At 44.7% G+C, this 23,063-nt stretch overlaps 1 protein-coding gene across 1 annotated transcript in view; it reads left to right on the top strand.

The window, feature by feature from the left end:
- The window catches only part of Syn1 (Syntrophin-like 1), a 446,350-nt gene that overhangs the window by 367,385 nt on the left and 55,902 nt on the right, over positions 1-23,063 (top strand). The window contains exon 4 of the mRNA XM_078182643.1: positions 20,106-20,314. Coding sequence (XP_078038769.1) covers positions 20,106-20,314 — 209 coding nt within the window. The remainder of the gene's footprint in view (positions 1-20,105; positions 20,315-23,063) is intronic.

The raw sequence follows: 23,063 nt of genomic DNA, 5'->3' as shown, positions 1-23,063 counted from the left end.
CGCGTGTCTCGCTTCTCTCGCCTCGCCTCGCCTCGCCTCGCCTCGCCTCGCCTCGCCACGCCTCGCCTCGGCTGTGTGCCGATGCTTAATGCCGGGCGATTGTAATTAACGCTTTGACGATTCGGTGCCCTGCATCGAATGGATACCGGGGGCCCCGGCGTGCATGTGACCGTGTTGATTATGTCCCGCTGAGCGAAACTGCCTGGTCGCCGCCTTCCCCTCTCGCGCCCCGCCTCGCACCATCCCTCGCACCGCCTCGCCTCGCGTCGCCGGAATTGTTTCGCGTCTTTGCGCCTCCAGCGATCGTAAACGATTACGAGACAAGCCGTCGTCGCGGAAATTAATGATCCGGCTAACGCTAAAATCTTCCTCCTGCCACGGCGAATTAATTGAACGAACTGCAAACACGCGTACGTTTCGAATCGTAATTCCGCGCCCAGCACAGCCAGCACAGCCAGCACAGCCAGCCTCCGACGGAATTTCTCTGTCCTTCTCGTAAACTTAATCCCGGCGTAATTTCGCCGGGCGACGTTTTCGCTCGAATGCGCGGCCGCTCTTCACCCCGCCACGGACTTCTAAAATCTCGATCCGTCTTGTCGCGTCTTCCCGTTTTATGCCGACTGGCACGGAATTCGTCCTCTCGACGTCCTTCCCTACGTTCGGGAACTGCGACGCGATTCACCGACGAGGATCCGCGACGATTATCTTGCTAAAGGAGCAGCACGAAGTCGCGATAAATTCCGTCAAATATAACTTTGTCGCAGGTAATATAATATTTAAAAAATTCAATTTTATTTTAACTACTTTTATTTTAAAAGAGGCGGATAATTGTACCGTGAAATAAATAAATGTGTACTATTATCATTTTAGCTCGTGATATATAATTTTTTATCTGTTATATCGATAATTTATAGTACTACAGTTTATAGTACCATATGATTATTTATATACTACATACCTCCGACCGAGAGTAAAATAAATAAAATAAAAATATAGACTGTATCAAATAAATATCCATAATGACAGAAAGTCTTCCACAAAGTTTGATTTAACAGCTGATATCGGTAAAATGTTTACCGCCAAATCACTCGTCAGTAAATTATCAAATCAATTGTCGGTCGCACGAACGAAGAACCGTGCCGACGATCGTCAGTGCTGGGTGATCTGGTAGCACCCGAACGCAATTAATAAAAATAAATATCGAGAGTCCCGAGGTCCGGTTAATGAACGCGATCGGTTCATTTGCCGTTCGGCGCGCCGCTAAAAACGCAACACCGACCCGGCGAAAATTAATAAACAGCCGCGTCGACGGATCCGCGCGCCGTCGAGGCACCGACGTCGGTGCCCGCGCTAATTCCCGTCGATCTCGTTTTTATTCGATGAACCGGCAGATGGGGATCGAGTGGGGACCGCCGAGCGTTGGCATCCGCGAGGGGGTGCGGGGAGAGGTTGCCGGGTGACCGGGCACCAGACCGGCTCGACATTACTGCGCCACTTTCGCGGTCCTGGTACGTCATTCATAAACATGACGGATAAATAGAATGACTGTCAAAAGCCTCTGCGGGGGCCGTGTGCGCGGCGGATCGATCGCCGGATAATCGTTTCCCCGGGTCCTGTTTTCGGCGGGGCTGCGAAAACCGGGTCAACGAGTCGCCCGAAACGGATAAACAGCGGCGTTGGCGAAAATAAGGTATTTCTTTGGTTCGGAAAGGGTTCGGCTGTCCTTCGCTCAAGGGCCCAGGGTATTAAGGGGCGGAGAATGTTTGAAAGTGGTGAAAAGTATTTTAATTTGTCAAGTGAAGAAAATTGTGTGACTAAAATTCTGTGACCTTTTGCAATGAGGATTTTATACATTTGTTCTTTTAATGACAAAGAGGCGGTAGTAAATTTTGTTAAATAATATTTATAATATATATATATAATACAATGGAAAGATTTCTTATATAAAGATAGAATATAAATGTGACATGTGGAATGTTGTAGAACTTGTGGAATATGGAATGAATTGTGTTCCGATGTCTGACAAATCACTGACTTATACCACTTGCTTCTCTTTAAAGTCATATAATATTATATAGGTTCAAATGCGTTCTTTCCTTTGCAATTGTTATTTATTGGTCAGAATAGTCTAATTGTCTCAATATGTCAGCTTTCGTTATTGCTCGAGGTTTCGTTTTATAACATTTATAATATATGTAATAGAATGTAATAATAATATATAAAAATATAGTAAAATTATAAATATTATATACGATATAGAATGTATATAGTACAGAATTTATAGAATATAGAATCTATAGAGTACAGAATTTATAGAATATAGAATGTATAGAGTACAGAATTTACAGAACATAGAATATATAGAACATAGAACACTGAATGTGCCTAATATACCATACAGAACACAGAATGTACAGACCATAAAATACAGACTCCGCGATAAGTCAACAATTTTGAAAAAAATCGCAGCCCACGTTGGCCCAAATGTTCAATCGATCCGCGCAGTGTTTTCCTTTAATTCCAAGAGCCTTTTTACAGTTTGTCGAACAAACGAGGAGCCGCTCGAAAGAGAGAGAGGGAGAGGGAGAGAGAGAGAGAGAGAGAGCCGGCGGAGCGCAAAACAAGAAACGAAAGCGAAATCCGGTCGATTGGACGGCCGGAAAATTACCTCCGAGGGAAATCGTGCTCTTAAAGGGGAAACAGTGGGACGCGGGGCGCGGGGTCCGGGGGTACAATTCGGAAGGGTCGAGGAGGCACGCGGAAGGAGAGAGAGAGGACGATCGACGCGGAAAGAACGCCGGAAGGCGGAGGAGGAGGAGGAGGGACGAGGCGGATGGTAACGAAGTGACGCGAGTACTCCGCGCATTTCGATTTCCTTTTGAGGCCGTCGCCCCGAGAGCTGTTTGCAGCTACGCGCACGTACGCCGTGCTTTTGTCGTTTTGACGTTTTATTACGGCCGCTCTCCGCCACCGTCCTCCCCCTTTCCCGCGTCCCTTCCCTCCCCTTCCCCCTCCCACCCCGGGAATCTTCCCGTGCCTCCGCGTTGTCCGCCGCGCTCCGCCTTCCTTCCGTCAGCTTAATATTTCCGGGACACGCGCGCGCGCGCTGCCGTAAGGCGAATGAAATTCTCATAAACTTTCATTGGATCCCGATGGACGGTTTTTAATGCGAGCCGGTCGAGAGGGGGGGGGGGGGGGGGGGGGGAAAGTTAACGGGCCGAGTGAGCAGACGTCAGAGAATTCAGCGACGCGCAATGGAAGTATAATTATAAAATTATAAAAAAGTTTATGGGAGTCCGAGTATGGTTTGTCTTCCGCCGTCTGATAAAGCATCGACTTGTACTACTAGCTTCAAGTTAAAGCTACGTCGCAGATGTCCGAAGAGCGGGAGCCTTTTGCGTCGTCGGTCGAGAAAAGTGTCGTGGGAGAAAGAGATAGATATAGAGAGAAAAAGAGGGTTCGAACGAAAGAGAGAGAGAGAGAGAGAGAGAGGAGGCGATTCTATCAGGAGGTTAAAAAGAAGTCCAAGAAGAATCGATCACCGACAGCCCTCGAGAAGTTCCTTCGCGGAGCAAGGAGCCGTTTGCAAGTCGAGACCTCTCCCCGCCCTTCGCTCATCTTTGAACGTAAATAATCCCTCTAATTAGCCCCGGGGCCGCGTTAATTATAGGAGCGCTCACTGTTGCCATAAAAGTGAGGCGAAATTACTTCCAATTAAGGGAACTCCGAGCGAGAGGATCACAGGGGCGGGGGGGAAGGGGAACCAGTTAACCGAAATGAATCGCGGCTTTGTGGCGCTTTGATCGGAAACTTAGGCCAAGATTACCGCCGCGGATTTCTTGTTTCGAGAGTTCGGCTACCCCCCACGGCCGTCCTCCTAATTAGGTGTTCGTCTTAAGTAGTCGCCTGATTAAGGCCAGTCGACCGGTTCTTCTATTAACCGGCACCAATTACAACGACGACGTTTATTTTACTCTTTTTGCCGATAAACTGTGTCGCACATATAATATACAGTATATTATGTTAATATAATATAATAAATATTATAAATAAATAAAATGCAATATAATAAATAAAATATAATAAAATTATATATTACATTAATTATAGTATGTTATATTAATAAGTCACAGAAGTGGGAACTTGTTTTTTTTTTTATAAGACAGGAAGGTATTTTGGCGGGGACGATTTACCTGGATCCATCGATCATTGTGATACAACTTCAACTTTGAAATCTTGTGGGTTTTCAGTCGTTTTTTCGTGGCGTCATTCGATGGGATTTGAACATCATTCCAGGATTTTTAATATAGTATTAGATTTAGTATAGTATTATATACATTATAATATATCAATATAGTATGTTATATTAATAAGTCACGGGAGAGTGAATTTGTTCTTCGTGTTAGACAGAAAGGTATTAATTGGTATTAAAGACAGGTGGATAGATAGACAGAGATAGACAGCGAGATAAAAATCGATGAAATAGAGTCAGATAAAGAGGCACAAAATCAGAGAAAGAGTGACTAAAAGGAGATGAAAAAATGAGGAGAAGTAAGGACAGAGATGGTTAGAGATAAAGACAGAGAGAGAGGCGTAACGAGGATTCCGCGGCAAAAACCGCAGGATCGGGTGGCCTGATTAGCGTCGGTGGGCGTGACCGGGCGACGAGGCAGCCCGGTTAACATCTCGGCGATTCCCATGGGGGTGCTTTCGTTCACAGCGGCCGCACAGGACTCTCGAAAGCCCTCGCAACTCAGCGCCGGAAAGCGGAGGAGAACCGGAGTCGTCGGACGGGTCCTCGAATGCGGGCTTGCGAGCGGAGGGAGAGCCCGAGAGAAGGGTTCGTGGAGCGAGGTGGAAGGGTTCGAGGGCCGGGGCTGGTTTATTACGGGCTCGCCTTTATGATATCCGAGCGGCGAGGAGAGCGAACGAGGAGAAGACGCGCGTCGCCGCGTCACCGGCGTCGTTGCGGTCGACCGGGATGGCCCATCAAAGTTTAAAGCGCCGTCGTCCCGCTCGTTCTTTCCGGCGAGGAATCGAGCCTCGCTGCCCCCGGGGGACCCTCGCCCGTCCTCTCCCCCGCCCCACCCCGGAACCGATTCCGAGAACCGGTTTTTCTCCGGAGATCGTTCCCGGGACCATCTGCGGGACTCGATTTCCACGCTGATGTCGCTTTAGCGCCGTCTTGCGCCGTTATTCCGGCCGAATGTTACGGCGCACCGGCGATCCACACGCGACCATCATCGATCCACGTCGACGCTGTCCGCGCGCGATCCTCGAGATCGAACGGTCTTCGTCGCGGAGCAGAGACGAGTCGCGCGGTTCGACCATGGAATTCCGGGACCGGGGAACATTGAATCTCGACGCCTCTCTTCGATGGTCGACGATTTCGATTCGATCGCCGCAATTTGGAATTACTTTTTCGGACATTGCGAATTCGTCCGATTCGTTTAACCCTTTCGGCAGTCTCTGTTCGCCGTACCACTTTTGCACTCTAAGAGGCGCCACGTCAAAAATTCGCACATGAGTCGATTCTGATTTGCATGAAAATTTTTCTAGGCGTTAAATAAAAACTGTACTTAATACAACAGTGTTTTTTTAAACAAATAATGTTGCTTGTAGCTTCCAATATTAAGTGATATAAAAATCTGTTATTTATACCGGTCGTCGTAATTTCTAATTTAATTTATTATTACCTATACATTCAACGAAGCTATCTTAATTAATTAGAATTGATAATTCTATCTTAATTCATTACTAGCACCTTGGCAACCTCAATGCTTGTTAATTAAACAATTTTCATTCTGTCAAAAGGATATCAAACCTAATTAATTATAATCTTGACATAACCTAGTAAAGGGCTGCCGCTGTAAATCCAGCGAAGGGTCTTCCCCGTTCAGCTTTTATCGCACACGTTTCTCCCAACGATATTAGCAACAAATCTGGCTCTAACGGTCCTATTATAAACTAGGTGGCTTCTTAACAAGATTTTCGTAGCCGTCGCGTGCAGGAATTGGGTTAGCCGCTGACGCTCGGTGGGCGGCAGAGCTTCTAAATAATCGAGGAGCGTGTTCGGCGGACACGTGTTTCGGGGGCTTGTCGTTGCTCGAGGACCATCTCGCAGCCCTCCTTTTTCGGTACCACGATATCCCGGCCGGCGATTATTTCTGCCGTTTCGGGCTCTCGTATTCTTCTCGTTCTTGAACCGGTGCCAAACGGAGAACCGCGGCGGCTCTCTCTCTCTCTCTCTCTGTCTCGCGTGTGTGCCGTGGCTCGTGAATCGCCGGAAAAATTGTTGGCGAACCCCGAATGTCGCGCGGTGTTAGGCGATACCGTCAGATTACAGAGAGTTTCAATGTCGGCATTTTAAATTTCGCGAATTTATTCGATCGCACGTCGAGAGCTCCAGCGAATTTATTCGCGTGAATAACGTAAATAACGTATGATATAATTGAAGAAAGTACGATAAGATTCTAATGAATAATTATTTCGTTAAGTTAATAAATTCGTTGAGATAAATAATAAATTCGTTGAAATTAAGAACTTCGTTGAAAATCATTTTTTCATGGAAATAAAAATTTGATAGAATACTCTGTAAAACAGAAACAATTAATATTAAAAATACTGTAATTATCAAAAGTACCTGTCTTCTGAGACAGGTAATAAATAATAATAAAACTCTATGAAATTGGATGTCTTCGAATTTTATAATTTATACTTCGAATTAAATCAGAGCGCGAAACTATAGCTTGAACAAAAGTATATATAAAGAATGCTTGAAAATCTATCCCATTTATAATTGAATATTAAATATTCACGGCGAAATAAATGTACAGTTTCATTAACTGTTAGCCCGGAAAAGTAGCATCCGGCGCCGGGTTATTATTCTCTAACGATTATGGTTCCGCGAGCCGTATTCACCGAGAACCGCGTAACTTCAAAGATCGTTTCACCGCTAACGATGGGGGAATTTGGCATCGTTATAACCATAACTTCGTTGTCATGCGAACGGTCCCGCGTAAAGGTATTACCTCCGCGATCCGGCATAAATCGTTGCGAAATCGTTTCCACTGGAAAAATTTGGCGAAACACGAATCGGCAGAGGTACGCGAACAGCTTCGTGTCTCTACGGTCAGACGAGCGGAAACGGTATTTGCGCCCCGTTCATCGACGTTGCCGCGCTCGCGTCAATTATAACCGAGGAGAGAAAGGATTGGCGGTGGGACCCCCGGATTAAAATCTACAGAGAGAGAGAGAGAGAGAGAGCGCAGAGAAAACACGTTAACTCTGCCCATTTGTAGCAACAGACTGGAACCCGGGGGACGGATTATCCGCTGACGAGCTTCGAAACACCCATTTATCCGGCGCAAAACCAGTTTTCAATGTACATGATCAGACGGTATGGCATAATATATCTCTGCCTTCATTAACGCGGCAACGAAATAGCGAACTCGGAAAACTGACGGAGAAAAGTCTGAAATAATCGACGCTCGATCGGAGAGCGAAGCGACGGAGACGAATTCGCAGTAGAATAGGTCAGCCTGTGATCAGACGAGCATTCAATTTGTATCGGTTTACAAAAGGCTTTTGGATCTCGTGAACCAAGGTGAATTGATATTTTATCGATGAATAAATATTTTAGTTACTTTCAGCATTGAAAGTTGAATGTTTCGAGAGTTGAATATTTACTGGGTGATAGTTATTTAATTTGTGTTGCTGGATGGAGTTCTATGGACCACAGAAATGAAGAAATTAATTAGTGTATAATGTATGATATTGGTATAGTATTTCTTAAGTAGTATATTCTATTTATTAATTAATTGGTATATTATATATTCTGTAGTACACTATTAAGTTATTAGTATATTAATATATTGTACAATATGCCATTAATTAATTATTGTATTATACATAATTGCTTTGAACCATCTCCAATTAAATAATCCACTTACATATATAAAACTTTGAAAAAATCGATGTTAAACTCAATCAGCACTGAACATCCTAAATACGTCCATATTACGTCCATTTTAGGTCTCTTCTGTCAATTAACATTGCAGCAGAAGTTCGCTCAATTTTTAATGATCTAACAACGAACGAAGATCAAAGTTCATCCACCTTCGAAGCGGAGAAAGCAGTGGACGATCGAGTAACATTTACAGGCGTAATAATAGATCGCCGTAGAGGATAGAAGGGGTTGAAACGAGCGTTTTCCCGAGTCATCAGCGTTCACCGGCGCTCTCGCCGTCGTTCATTTGTATACATTCAGGCTCGGCGCGCGACTGCCGGCTTTTTAAAGGAGGGCAGAGCGGCTGACACAGAGAGAAACAAGCAAATAGAGAGAAAGAGAGAGAGAGAGAGGATAAGGGAGGGAGGTAGAATCACGAGCCACTTGCGAAGATAATCTGACAATCTGTGCCAAAGGCAGGTGTTGCACGCGCAGGTGCACGACACGCCGTAGAAACGTGGGGCTCGTTTTAAACACCGACCCCTCTCCTCTCTCCTCTTTCCTCTCTCCGCGCCGCGCCGCCCCGGACCGGCAGAGCTTCCATTCACGGCGCGCGCTCTCCAGCTTTCGAAATATCGCAGGCAATTTAGCCCCGCAAAATGAATTGTTGAGAGCGGCCCAATTCTCCGCGATCATTGTCGGGCTGTTTCCCTCGTTCGCGAAAACGTGTTAATCGTCCCCTCTCGCCTCCTACGGCTCCATCCTCTCTCCCTCTTTTTCTCTCATTCTCTCTTTCTCTCTACCCGCACCCGGAAAACCGGCTGATGTTTTCGTTTTCTGAACAGTCGCTTCAACTCTCGGCTGTTTGCGTCGCCGAGAGAGCCTCGATTGGTCTCTCTGTCTCCACGGTTTATAGAAACTCCCTCGGCTAAACCACTCGCCCGCGCAATGATACAGGACGATTAGTACACTGCCGCTCGAGGATTATGGTCGTCGATCTTTCTTCCGTGTCGAAATTAACCCGGCGCTCTTGAGATATTTATAATGTTGCGGAAATAGCTGCGGAGGTGTTTTTGTTTCAAACCCTTTGCGCTGTGATTATTGTTGCGACTGTGGATTAGCACTGTGTTATAGTAACATTATTAGCACTAACTTTAGATATTATTATTATTTATTTTAAAATTTGAAAATATTCACCATCCATTTTTGAAACATTGCACGGAGCAACTACTATAAATATAGAAAAACATATTGTTATTAAATTATTATTTATACCTCAGATTTACAGCTAAAACGTCTTCGAGGGCAAAAGGGTTAATACTCGTAATTCTGTTAATAATAGTTATAACCCTGTTTCCCCTCGTTTCAATAATTCTAACCCTTTTTTCTCCATTAATAATTAACTTTATATAATTTTGTAATTATCGTAAAATTATACCAAATTTTTAATGATTACTGTTCTGTAATCAAACAAAAGTAAAACAAATACCACAAGACAACCGTGCCGTAACAGAATCAAAGATTTCGCCTGGACACTGATTTGCGATGGGATCTCGGCAGCGTCTGACCAAACGTCGACTCGCTCCACTTCGTGGGAAATCTGGAAATCACGGGCGCCGAGGAACCTTCGGCCCCGAATTTCGCTGGTAAAAGGGGACGCGGGCGATCCCATTAAAACGATTCCCCGGGTTTCGGTCGAGACTAATTTCCCTTCCAAATATCGCGGGACCCGTGGACCCCGAGACATCCGAGCAAAATCAGATACGATCGGCCATCGATCCTCGCCGCGACGCTACGCGCAGTATACTACATACTGTCGTAAACTGAAAGACAACGTTTGACAACTAGATTCGAGCGCTTGTTTTCAATATTTGCGTCGAATGATATTAGCTTATTTTTCTGCGGATGTGTAATAGTGAAATGGATTTTTATAATAATGAAAGATAAAATAGATTTTTATAATAATGACAGATAAATTAGATTTTTATAATAATAACAGATAAATTAGATTTGTTAATGAAAGTTAAAATATTTTAAATAAATAATAATTAAATTAATAATAAAATATTTCATTAGTTAATGAGAGATAAAACAACTTATACGCTAGTAAAAAAGGAAATAGGTCTATTTTATAGTGACCAGTATATAAATATATATATACACCACAAACTGAAGAAGGATAAAAAATATCATCACAAATATGATTTTTGTTAAAAATATAATGCACTTATAACAGAAAATAAATAAAGCCAAAAAACATTACTGTCAACTAGAATTTTTGTAAAAAATACAACACGAAACGAAAAGAAAAATAAGAAAATTAAGTTGCTTATATACAGTTTATGTTACAGAGTTTATGAATGAAATTTCGTTGTTGAGGTTAGATTGTAATAAATTCGCATAAAACAGCATTTCCTACGAACCTATCTATCGTGTTATAGAAGAGTTACCTACAGTTCCAAAGAATTAAATTATTATATAAAAATTATATTTACTCCGTTTTTCCTTGGCAAATAGCGAGGCACCGTGCTATGGTGCTACAAGGGATGGTCGTAGAAGCAACGAGGCTGCCGGCCTAGCGTGATCGATCCCGGCGACCGGGACGGGTCGGGTCGCGTAGGGGCGAGACGTTGTCAAAGAATACAAGGCTCTCAGAGATCGATTACACCGGGAGATTCCTGCGGCCGGCTAGATTACGCGGTGTTCTCTCACGCCATTGCCCGGCGAGAGGGCAAGTGGAGAGAGGCGACGACGGCGACGTCGACGACGCCCGTTGCCGGCTGCAAATCTTATTTGAATTGGAGATGCCGAGTTTACCCCCTTGGCTGGACCGACGCGCCGCCAGTGTACAGTCAGCTTAGATCGGGGGCGGTAGGGTAAGTAGCTTACAGAGGGCTGCCCTCGACGCCCTTGCTCTCCGCCGCACCCCCTCCCCTCGCCGGTGCTTATAGTCCCGGCCCACGTTTCTCACGAATCGCTATTTTAGCGCGGACTTACGCACGTCCACGTCCAGAGATGTTTGGACGATGCTCTCGTCGCTTCTGCTGCGACGCGTAATGCGAACCGCTGATCCCGAATTTAAACGCGTCCGCGATCGGATTTGGCGACGATCGAGGCGACGAACTTTGATTGCGAGATTCGAGTGTTCTCATCGGGTAAGGTTAGTATGTATTAGGACACGTTTTAAAATCGTGTAATTTCTTTGAGAGAAGATCGGATGATTCATTTAGTTTTTGGAGGACTAGTTTATTGTGTAATTGCTGAAATAATTTATATAACTTTGCTGTAATTTGAATGGGAAAATTGAAGAGTAGGTAGCAAAATTTGATATAGTTATTTTAACGATATTAATATTATTTGAATAGGGAAATTAAAAATTGTGAAAAGGGTATGTTAGTGATTTTGCTGTTATTTGAATAAAAATATTAGAAATTGGTAGGAAAATTTGAAAAAAGTATTTTACTAATTTTGCTATTACTAGAATAGGAAAATCAAAAAGAATTAAAATAATTCAGCTATTCCTTAAACAGTAAAATCAAAAAATATTAAAAAAACTATTACTACAGTATTAAATTATCACTAAGGAATATAAATTTAAACAAAGTACTTCGTTACATATAAAAAAGTATCTTACCAATTTAACATCTTTCAATCAAATAACAAAAAGAAATAAAACACCCATCCATAACAAACATATGAAAAATGCTTCATAACTCTTTATGCACACCGACATCGATAACATTGAAAATTCGATCGGTGTAAAGTGCCGACGTTCATCGCTGTACGGATGACTCCTTAAGAAATCATAACGGTCGAAATGCCAGCAATTTAATTTTCCAGGCAGCAGCCAGCAGCCAGCAGCAGCATGTTTCGTTCAAATTGCATTCCTCCCGTCTGCAACACAGGAGTTCTGCCACTTTTAACGAATCCGACTGTGCAGCCCCGGCCGAAGAATAGCTTTGTGCATTTCTGTGCCCCCCTGCATTATTCATTCGCGAAGGCTTTCGCCGCGGTAACAATGAGGAGGAACAGACTCGTCCGTTCCGAACGGGAACCGTCGGCCCAACTGTATAAATACTTCGACGATCTTAATTCTGTCGGCCGCGATTCTTGCGCGAATTAACAATAACCAATTATCGCGTCGATGTGAAATCGTGCGATTAGAGAATCATTTGGTCTACGTGATGTATTCGAAGACTGTGCTCTTTGTGTCACTTTCGATTAGATAAGAGAGAGATATAAATATAATAATTATAATAAGAATAATAATAATAGTAATAATAATGATAAAAATATAATTTTTAATATAATATCTTGATAGAGGTATATAAGAATAATAAAATGTGATGGCAATTTATGGCAGTAAAGCTAGCAGTAAAATCAAATAAGACGTCTTAAAGTCGTCCATTTTAGGGCGTAACACGTCCAGTATCGCGAGTAACGTTGTCATTTTAGAATCGAGGCTTTACAGCCCTCGTAGACCGTTCATTGGCCTCGGTGTTACTTGGGGCAGAAACACCGGCGGTGTCGTCGCGGACGGGAGACGACCGCGGCGCGCTCGTGTCGATTTCTCAAGCTTATCGTCCTTGTTCCGCGGCGACGTCGTCGGTGCCGGGTTACGCGGTCTCCGCAGAAGGATTCGGTGTCCATTGGTCGGACGGAGCGACGCGGGTGTGAGTTACCGAGGAGGAGGAGGAGGAAACGCGAGCCGCGGCGAGTTCTCGCGACGGCGTTCCGCGAGCAGAACCGTAGCAGAGGCGTTGCAAGACGAGCGGGGAGAGTCGCGTTTAATTATGCCCGCGGCGCGGCTGCCGTTGACATTAAAGAGCGCCGACCGACGCGGCGCGGTGGAACGCGGAAAAATGCGAGATAAGCAGACGGGCGGAGCGAGGCGGAGGAGCGGGGCGGGAGAAAGAGTCTGGTAGCAAAGACCGCGAGAAAGACGGAAAGTTTGAGGAGAAATAGACAAGAAGGCTGATGAGAGGAAAGTTTCGGAGAGCGGGTTCCGGGGAGAGCATCTCTTAGGGTGGGGGGAGGAGCTCGCGCGGGAGTGGCGCGCGGGGGAGGGGCGGTCGGTCCGTAAAAAGGAGAGGAAACCAGAAGCAAAGGGCTAAGAGAATTAACTTCCGCCGGTCGGGAGAGAGGACTCTGCTACTATCTCGTCCCGCGAAGAAAAGTTTTAAGGGACTTGCGTAGTTAAACGAGGGATCGGGAAGGAAATTCGCGGAGAGAATCTGTCAAGGGGATGGCCTGCCTGGAACGCCTGGATCAGAAGGGTCTCGCGGCGGGGCGGCTTTCCGGATGGAAATCAAAGGGAACCCGGCGAGAGGCAGGCCGTGTGGGAACCGGAAGTGCCACCTTGCCGCGTCACTCGGCCGCCGAAAGGCGGAATCTCGGCTGAGAAACGACCGCCTTTAAATTCTGACACGGTTGCGTTAGGGCGCGCAACCCCCTCCCCCGGCAAGGGATTTTGCGAAAGTGCGCGGCGAAACGCTTTTCCCAGGGACGCCAATGGAATTCCAAGAAGGGAACTGGGCCACGAACGAGAAGAGAGAGAGAGGGAGGGGGGAGCGGTGGGGGAGGGGACCGCGCGCGAGGAGAAAGAAAAGAGAACCGTAACGTTTCTTTCCTTGGGAATTATTCGACCCGTAAATCACCGACTTTTCTCTCGCCGCGGAAACTTCTTCGCCGTGCCCGCCGCGCGTAGACGTTCCTCCTCCACCTTCTCCTCTCCTCTTATGGCTTTTGAAACGGCTGCGCCGATTTCTGAAGCGGGCGCCGCGGCGAAACAATTTTTATTTGCCGCCGGCCGCGCTGTTGCGTTTTATTCAATTGTTCGCTCGGCTGCGTGCCGCGCAGAATTCTGCTGCGAGGGCACGATTCTACGTAGAACGTTTGTAGATGGTACGCATGAACGCGATTGAATACGATTGAACGCGATTTTTCTATGTCGATTGATAGAGAGGATGAGTATTCTACGATGGCTGACTATTTACGGGTTGTACCACTTGTTTCGGTGATTTCTGCACAAGACAAAGATGATTATGAAAATGAATGAGTTTCTAGGTGGTACGAGAATGTTTTTAAAACGTTTCAAAGGCGTCTGATGTAGGAGATGTCTTTGAGATGTGACGAATGTCCTGTGAAACGCCTAGAAACGTCTTAGAAACGTCTTGTATTAAAAATCAAGACGTTTATTCAAGTTTTTTCAAACGTGCTTTAAACATCAACATTTTAGGGACATCCTAAGCCATTCCTAGGCCGTTTACGGATCATTTGTAGAAATTATATTATAACAAATTGTATAATAGTACATATTAACCCTTTGTACTAAAGTGCCACTAAAACTGTAATAAAACATCAGAAAATCCTCCGAGAACCACAAGCAACTTAAACCTCCATCACTACACAACGAAATCAATAAAATCAAAGTAAACATTTTATAAACAATACCACCGCTTTTTACATAGCCTCCATAACAAATATAAAAAAGACATTCTGGAATCGAGGGCGAGACACGCGAGCGTAGAAAACGTGTCGTCGCGGACATGGACGGAAACGCAACAGGAAATTTGAATTAAATCCGTAAGGGGGACGGTGTCCGGTCCACCGTCGGCGGAAGCGGGACTGCCATAAATCTTTTTAGCGTCTTCAAACGGCAGAAAAATCCCCGGAGGTGGTGGCCCCGGAGGCCGGCGCCGGCTCGCGGAAGACGGCCACGGCGTCGCTCTTTCCCGGGCTTTTCGACCGGCGAACCGAGAGCACACCCCCGGCAGCCACCGTCCGTCCGCTCCCCCCCCCCCTAATTTACTAACCTTATCAGGGGCCTGTTTTCGAGCCGCGCCCGGAAACAAAGGAACTCCGCCGGTTTTACTTCCGGCGACGGATGGCTGGTCAAAGGCGTGCAAATTACGCGCGGCCGGATAGACAACGCCGGAAGAGAGAGATTATCGGGTCACGTTGCGCGAGGGAATAGCGTGAGAGGGGCTGACGAGTACGTGGTCGCAGAGAGAGAGAGAGAGAGACGGAGAGACTAAGAGAGAGGTAGAGATCAAGAGAGACCGAGAGAGAAAGCGAGAGAAATGGATAGAAGGCGAGAGAGACCGAAAGAGCGACAGAAGGCGAGAGAGAGAGAGAGAGAGAGAGAGCCCGGCGCCGGAACCAAAGCTCGCAGGCCCCACGCCCCGTTCGCGTTATTTTGTTAATTAAAGCAACTTCGGCGGACCCGTCGCGAGCAATTAAACCGACTACGCCCGCTGAAAGGAACCTAGCCGCGACCTGTCCTCCGAGACGAGCGACTTCGACGCCTTGACTCTAACGAGCCGCCTATTTCAACCTCCTCCTCCTCTTTACTACCGGCTCCGTTCCGCTCCGTTCCGCTTCGTTCCGCTTCACGAGACGTCTTTCTTACTCTTTCTTATTCTTCTCCGAGCTGATTGGTCCGCTCGAAACGAACACGGACGATAATAGTTCTTTCAGAAACGATGCCGCGACTGTTCCTTGTTTCTGCCGGTTTACGAGCGCGATTTCAACGTCGCTGGTCTATTAGCTCTTGTTGCTCGGAACCGGAGATACTCGAGACGAATTATTCGTAATTATTTTATCAATTTATAAGCATAGTTATTTTCTATATTCGTACTTTTCTATATTCTATATTCATAGTTATTTTTCTAAATTGCCGTACCATCTTTACAATTACTGTGATTAGAAACAGCTGCGTACGGAGCGTGTTAAATCTGGTTCGATGGTAAACAGTGGTCTAATTTGGCAAGTAACTAATGGTCTAATTGGCAGGTAGCAAGTTCGAGCAACTAAAATGTTTATGTGGAACTCTGTTCGATAATTTGCTCGGTGTCCGGCTCGTTATTGCGCGACGGGAAGAACGGATTAACTCGGTGACCGGATCTCTCTCTCTCTCTCTCTCTCTCTCTCCTCCGGTGAACGTGTTCTCGGGGAGGGAGGGGGGCTCGGGTAAACAGCGATGAGCCATGAACTTCTGTCGACAATCGGACACGTGTATCGCGCAAGGAGGCGCCGGTTAGGTTAACCGAGCGAGCGGCGGAGCCGGCCGAAGAGCGCAAAGCACGCGAGCCACGTCAAGACCAACTTGAAATTGAGTTGTCATCCGCTACCCGTGTTGCGCGGCGCCTCGATAATGCTGCCTGGATGCGGCAACTATCAAGTCTCGGAACGGATGGACTCGGTTTCGACGCCCCTACGAATATAGACAGCCGGCACGCCGCGGAGCTCCTTAACCCTTTAACCCTTTGCGCTCGGTGCCGAGATATATAATTTCGAACCTATGATACTCTGATATTTTTTTAATAGTTTTGGGTTGCTTGTATATGAAATTTAGCTTTAATAAATTTAGGTTTTATTTTTAAATTTAGGTTTATTTTTTATTTTGAGACTTTAAATATGAGTCGATTTAATAACATGAGAAATACAGAGTCGAGGGTAAAGGGTTAAAGTGAAAGGTCTTGGCGAATGACAGGCATGCAGGGCTTCGTATGGTTGCGATTAATAAATAAATGATTAATATAATTTTGATTTATTATAGTACTTGTTCTAGCTGAGGTTATATTATATTAATTCAAGCGTTGCAATTAACAAATGGAAGAGTGTTAAATACTCAGTTCATTATAATAATTGCTCTGGTTGGTACAATTAATTCTAGTACTGTGTAATTAATAAATGAACAATTATTAAATTCTCGGTTTATTATAATATCTGTTTTAGTTGATGCTATTGATTCTAGTATTGAAATTGATAAATACAAAATTTTTAATTTATTATAATATTTATTCTAGTAAATTTAGTCTTTCCTTGACATTTTTTAATATTAATAGGATCACCTCGACGTTATTTAGATTATACGGATTATTATTGCTAAAATACGCTTTCATCAATTGGATCATTAATATCATTTAATTATAGTATTAATAATAACCTGGATTTTTGTAGACATATCATTATTCCACTAAATACAAGAATAATAGTATCGCAGATAATACCATGTTCAGTATAAAATAGTAAACTATATCGATTTTTCTTTTTCTCCATTCGGCGTAATTGCTTTTTATTTGATTTCACAATTTTTGTCTACTATTTCACATTTTATCAAATATAGGAAAATTCAATAATGTAAAAATTCTCTTGAAAATAGCGTAGCAAAATTTTCAGAATTCGTCACTCGAGCGCAGAGGATTATTCCCAGAAATATTCCTTGATTTGACAATTTATTAGATACAGTAAAATATTGCAAAAATTGTAAAAATCCTCTTAAAAATATCACAGCAATTTTTACCATCTCCTCATTATCCCCACTCGGCAGCAAATGGTTAATACCTCTAACTATAATTTCTTAAAACATCCTTCGACAATTAATCAAATCTATATAAATTTAACATTGCAAAAACCCTCTCAAGAATAGCAATATTCACCATCTCATCGTCCCCACGCGACAGGAAAGGATGAACTCCCCCTACACCACAAAAATATCGCGTCGCGTCGTCCCCGAAAAATCTCGCTACGAAATTTTGCCGCAGCCAATAACTTCGCAGATCAGCCGAACCGATTTTCTGTCTTCCGTAGCCTAGTCCCCCCCGCCGGCGATTAAGGTCACAGCCGGGGCAAAGCGGAGTCCCCGCTTGCGGTTATATTTCTCGCAGTAAACGCCGCGCCAGCTTTGCCTTATCCTGGTCCGCAAACAACGGGCGTACCGTGCCGTTTTCCAACGGTACACCACCGGCCCCCCTCTCTCTCTCTTCCAAGCCTGCGGCGGCCTCGCCGGGGGGGCTGGCAGCGTTCGTTATCGCTTAAAAGTGTGGAAGAGAAACGAACGTGGAAGTGGATACTTTGTATAAGAGACGGCGGACGTTTGTTACCGGTGCTTTCGCTGCCTGTCTTCCCGGGCCGTCTCCCTCCTCCCCGCGCGATTCACCCTCCATCCCTCTAGCTCCCTGCCCCCCTCCCCCTCCCTCCCTCTCTCTGTTGCAGGACCGGGTAACCGGATACGGCGCGCAAGGCTGTTTAGACGATCCAGTCTCGACGACCGTATTTAGCCCGGCGTCTCTTTCTCTCTCTCTCTCTTTCTCTCTCTTTCTCTCTCTCTCTCTCTCTCTCTCTCTCTCTCGGTATCGCTTATTTTTAACCATCCTCGCGTGTGTTCGCGGCTGGTCGACTCGGGTTCCAACGTTATCTACCGTCGCCCGCGTTACCGTTGCGATTCCGCGCGCCGCCTCTTGATCGATCATCACCCAAGCACAGACCTCTTCCTACTCGGATTAACGTTTACCATTTTTCGGCGATTTTTCTTTTTGTCGAGGTTTTACGGAGATTTTGACGGAATTTTTGAAGTTTAATGTACGCTAGTTAAGGTAGGCTCTGCTGCGATTCTTGGGGCAAGTGGAAAAGTCTGTCATTGGTCAGACGAGGCAGAGAAAATTCGATTTATTCAGGTTTATCGATTTACTGTGGTTTGAGAGAATTTATTTGGAAAGAGCAGAAATTGTTAGTGGATATATTGTGAACCTTTATGCAAAATAAAAATGTACTACGCGTAAATTAGCAGGATATTAGTATAAATTTATTGTCATTTTTAATATTTGCAACGGGTTGAAATAATTTTCAACTGTTTACCTAATAGTGGTGTTGAATTTATTCACTGCTTTTTATTATGTTACAGTTTTTAAGTAATTTATTATTTTGCATTCTATTCACTCCTCTCTTTTGTCTCAAATGTGTAAATAATTATCATCATTACATTATTATATAATATTTCATATTATATTTATTATCGCACTATTATTCTCATAAATGTAGAAACAATGATTACTATTATATTATTACTATCATAAATGTATAAATATTCATTATCATTACATTATTACACTATTACTGCCAAAAACGTATAACGATCAAATAATCCACGATTTCTCTAAATAACCAGCAGCAAAATCCAAATGGAGAATCGATGGCCGGAGCCGTAAAAATCGTCGGATTGAAATCCCCTTTTTTCCCTCTAAATCGATAATTCGATAACAGGAATCAATTACGATTCCGCAACGTCGAAAAACCGGTGGCGAAAATTCGGAACGTCGTTTTCCCTTTTTTTTTTTTTACGAGGGATTGTAAATTTTTTTACGAGGTTGCTCCGGCCACGCGAATGCTCCGCGTAACGACTTTATACCCGGGGGCGCCGCCGCGAGTGCGAAAACCATAAGTAACGGAGACCATCCCTCGCCGCACACACACACACCCCTCCCCCCCCCTCCACCCTGTGCCTCGGAGAACGCTCCTAGTTCCCAGCATAAATTCATTAACACCGGCGGAGCGGGGAGCGCAAGGGGGGCTCCCGATGATAGGAGCCGGAAAAAGGGGCTTTTAACTTGAACGTAATTTCCTTTTGATCGAGAATCCGATATTCCTTTTTTACGCGATCGACCTCTCTCTCTCTCTCTCTCTGGTCGCCTCTGCTCGGCTTATGCCCGCCAATAATGGAGCAGGGATGGGGATCTCGACGTAATAGAATAAAAATTGTCTTAATTGTACGCATGAATTCGTGATTTGTTCACGGTTTTCGACGCTCGAAATATTTCCTTCGATTCGAGCAGCGTTTGTTTTAGCTAATTTATTTAATTATATACTTATTGGACTGGCTGTAGAACCGTTTCGAATGGTATAAATAAATGAGAAGTGATGGATGTACTAAAATGCTCGTGATAAAACATTAACTTCGAGGTAGGTCTTAATATTTAAATAAGTAAGGAATAATTCCTCTGACAATGCAAATTGACGTAAGTCTATTAAATTAAATTAAAATTTAGACAAGGATGAATTTTGCGAGTTGATAATGTTATTAATATAATTATTGTTAACATACCTAGTAATATAATTACTATTAACAAAGTAATTGTATCATTAATTTAATTTATCTGACATTAGTAACAATAGCAATTATTAATAATAACATCGCTAGCTATTAATAATATCAGTAATAATACCAACTACTACTATACTATACACAATAATATGACATCACAATTCGTCGCTATAATTGACGACGCTATGACGCCCCAACAAAGGGTTATATAACTCGGCAGAATACAATAATTATTATACAGTGATTGCAATCTCCTTTCTTTCCATTTTTCAGAGGGTCGAATCCTCGAGCTGCATTCCCCGGACGGTGTACACGAATGCTGGCTGAGAGCGGCGGACAACGCGGAGGCGAACGTGTGGTTCAACGCGTTGCACTCGGCCCTTGCCGCCCTAACGCTGAAGGCGCTTCGACTTGCGTCCGCGCTACCAGACCCGCCGCAGCTTCAGCACATCGGCTGGCTAGCGAGGAGGCACTGTCTTCAGGTATTTATGAACCGAATTTGCGAACGCCGCCGCATACCAGACGCTCTCTCCTCTTTCGAGACAATATTCTGGGACCTCTGCTATTCTTTATTCCATTCGCTCACTCGAACCGCAATGCCGGGTTTCCTTCGGACTTTGAAATTTATACTCGAAGAGATTCTATTCTTAAATAAAATATTCTAAAACAATTGAAAAAATTCAAGATCAACGTTACACCCCTTTTCAGTATTTAAAATACTATTTAAAGTACATTAAAAAATGGAACAATATTCTTAGTAGTATATATTATTAATATAAATCACCGTAACAAGTCCGCGAATTTTCTACACTTGTAATAACATCGAATACTTTGAATATAAAATTCTAAAACAATTCTAAATATTAAAAATTAACATTACACCCTTCTCAATATTTAAATTACTATCCAAACTCTATCAGGTCACAGAACATTCGACTATAAAATTACATTAGACAGACTACCTATTTACCGAAAAATTCCGGCCACCGACGCGGCCCGATTAATTCTTCAAATTCCCCATTAATATAAAGCAGCTGCTCGCCGTCGCCCCGTAAATCTAGCGTTAAAGTCTCGAACAGGGATCGGACATTTGCACAGATATTGCCAGGACCGAGTCGGAACGAGGTGCGCAAAAAGAGAGAGCCCGGGCGCGCTAAAGGACGGACGGAGAATGAGAGTAGGAGCGAGACGGCGGAAATGGCGACGGGTGGGTAGACGATAGGGTGGAGGAGGCGGAGGTGGGAACGAGTAGACGGGACGGCAGGGAAGAAAAATCAACAGGGAGTAATAACAACGACAAGAATCGTCCGGGGTCGCTTTGACTGATAAAACGAGTCGCGGGGCATGATTGAGCAGAGGAAATGGAAAAAGGGCTACTGAAACACGACCGAGCATGAATTAAGGTGGGCGGAGGAGTTGGAGGTGGGGGGATCCGGTGACAGGCGAGGAGAGGGGGAGAAAATGGGTGGGTGATGAAACGAGGGAAAGAGAGAGGCAAGAGGAGGGGAAGAAGGAAGGAAAAGGGGGGAAAAGGAAGGGGAAAGGTAGGAAGAAGAAAAAGGGAGGAAAAGGGAGGAAAAGGAAGGAAAAGGGAGGAAAAGGAAGGAAAAGGAAGGAAAAGAGGGGAAAAGGTAGGAAGAAGGAAAAGGAAGGAAAAGGGAGGAAAAGGAAGGAAAATGAAGGAAAAGAGGGGGAAAGGTAGGAAGAAGGAAAATGTAGGAAAAAGGGAGGAAAAAGGATTAAAAATAAAAGGAAAAGAAGAAAGTCGAAAAGGGAGAAAAAATAAGAAAAAGAGGAAAAAGACGAAAAGGAGGAATAATAAGAAAAAGAGCAGAAAAAGGAGAAGGAGGGAAATAGAGGGGAAGAGTATAAAGGGGTGGAAGAGGGGAAGGGGCAGGAAGAGGCGAACGAGGAGCGGAGGACCGGCGAGGAGCAATTTTAGGAAAGAGACAGGGAAATATTGAAAAGAGCCGAGTTTAAGGGTGAAGGGGCGCGCTTGCTTGGGTCTGTGTAGGCGGAATGGATGCGAGAACGTGTCTGGCTCTCGAGCGCTTCCTCTTCGGCCCAGAATCGGATAGGCTGGGTAGAGTAGAGGCGCTGCTCTTTCGCGAGCAGTTTCGCTCTGATGGAGGGTGACGCGCGCGCGGCGGCGGCGGCGGCGGCGGCGGTCCTCTCGACGACGCCAGCCCGCATGAGCATACCGGCAATTTACGACGATCTCGAAAGCGTCGACGGAAGCGTCTCGAAGCGTAATATCGCCGTCCTACCCCGGCTACGGCGCGAAACGCCGAGCGATTCTTAACGACGCCGGGTAGCGGACGGGCCCCGTCGCTGCCGGAAATGCGTCCTCCAACGCGTTCTACATCGTTCACGACGGCGACGACGACTACGTCGACGATGACGACGACGACTCGGCAAATGAACGCGGAAGAATCGGTTTAGCTGCTCGACGCGAGCGCAATTTCGTTATCGTGCGCGTTCGGAGTCTAAGAGTGGCTCGCTTTTCCCGAACGTAATTTTCCATTGGACGGTCGCGGCATCTTTTGTCGGGCCTTGGGTCGGGTTCGACGAGCCGCCATCTTCGAATGGAGTTTCGCGGAATTGTAATCGAATTGCTCGAGGGATTACAACTGTCGAGTTATACGGCGGCATTGTAATTGGTAGTTCGGGTCGCTGTTGAAGTAAATTGCATCGTGCGTTTGGTTATAGCGTGATTTGTGTTTTAGTTACTATCGAATTAAGACGCAAAGTAATTGAATTAGAGAGGAATTCTATTATATCGTGGTTCAATTACGTTGTAATTCGGTAACACTGTAATTCGGTAACACTGTAATTCAAATAGTCATTGAATTAAGTCACACTGTAATAGCAGAGCAGATTGGAATTTGTAATTCGAATCGCTGTTGAATTAAATTGCATTCTGTGTTTGGTTATAGCGTGATTTGTGTTTCAGTTATTATCGCATTAAGACGCAAAGTAATTGAATTAGAGAGTACTAATTTAAGGAAAAATATCCCGATGCGAATGTGTTAATACATGTTAAAATATCTTTACATTGCTAAAATACCCCGATTTCTATGAGAAGAGGAAAAAATATCCCGACGCGAGTGTGTTAATGTGATTTAAGTGGTGCGAGTCAATGTATACCGAGCCACCGCGCAGCGTGGTTCGAACGGTAACCGGGAAATGCCGAGAAGCTGCCGCAGCCACCTTGAACCAGCTCCCCCCACC

Source organism: Augochlora pura, chromosome 6 (genome assembly GCF_028453695.1).
Source record: "Augochlora pura isolate Apur16 chromosome 6, APUR_v2.2.1, whole genome shotgun sequence".
Lineage (NCBI taxonomy): Eukaryota > Metazoa > Arthropoda > Insecta > Hymenoptera > Halictidae > Augochlora > Augochlora pura.
This window is presented reverse-complemented; position numbering and strand designations above follow the sequence as displayed.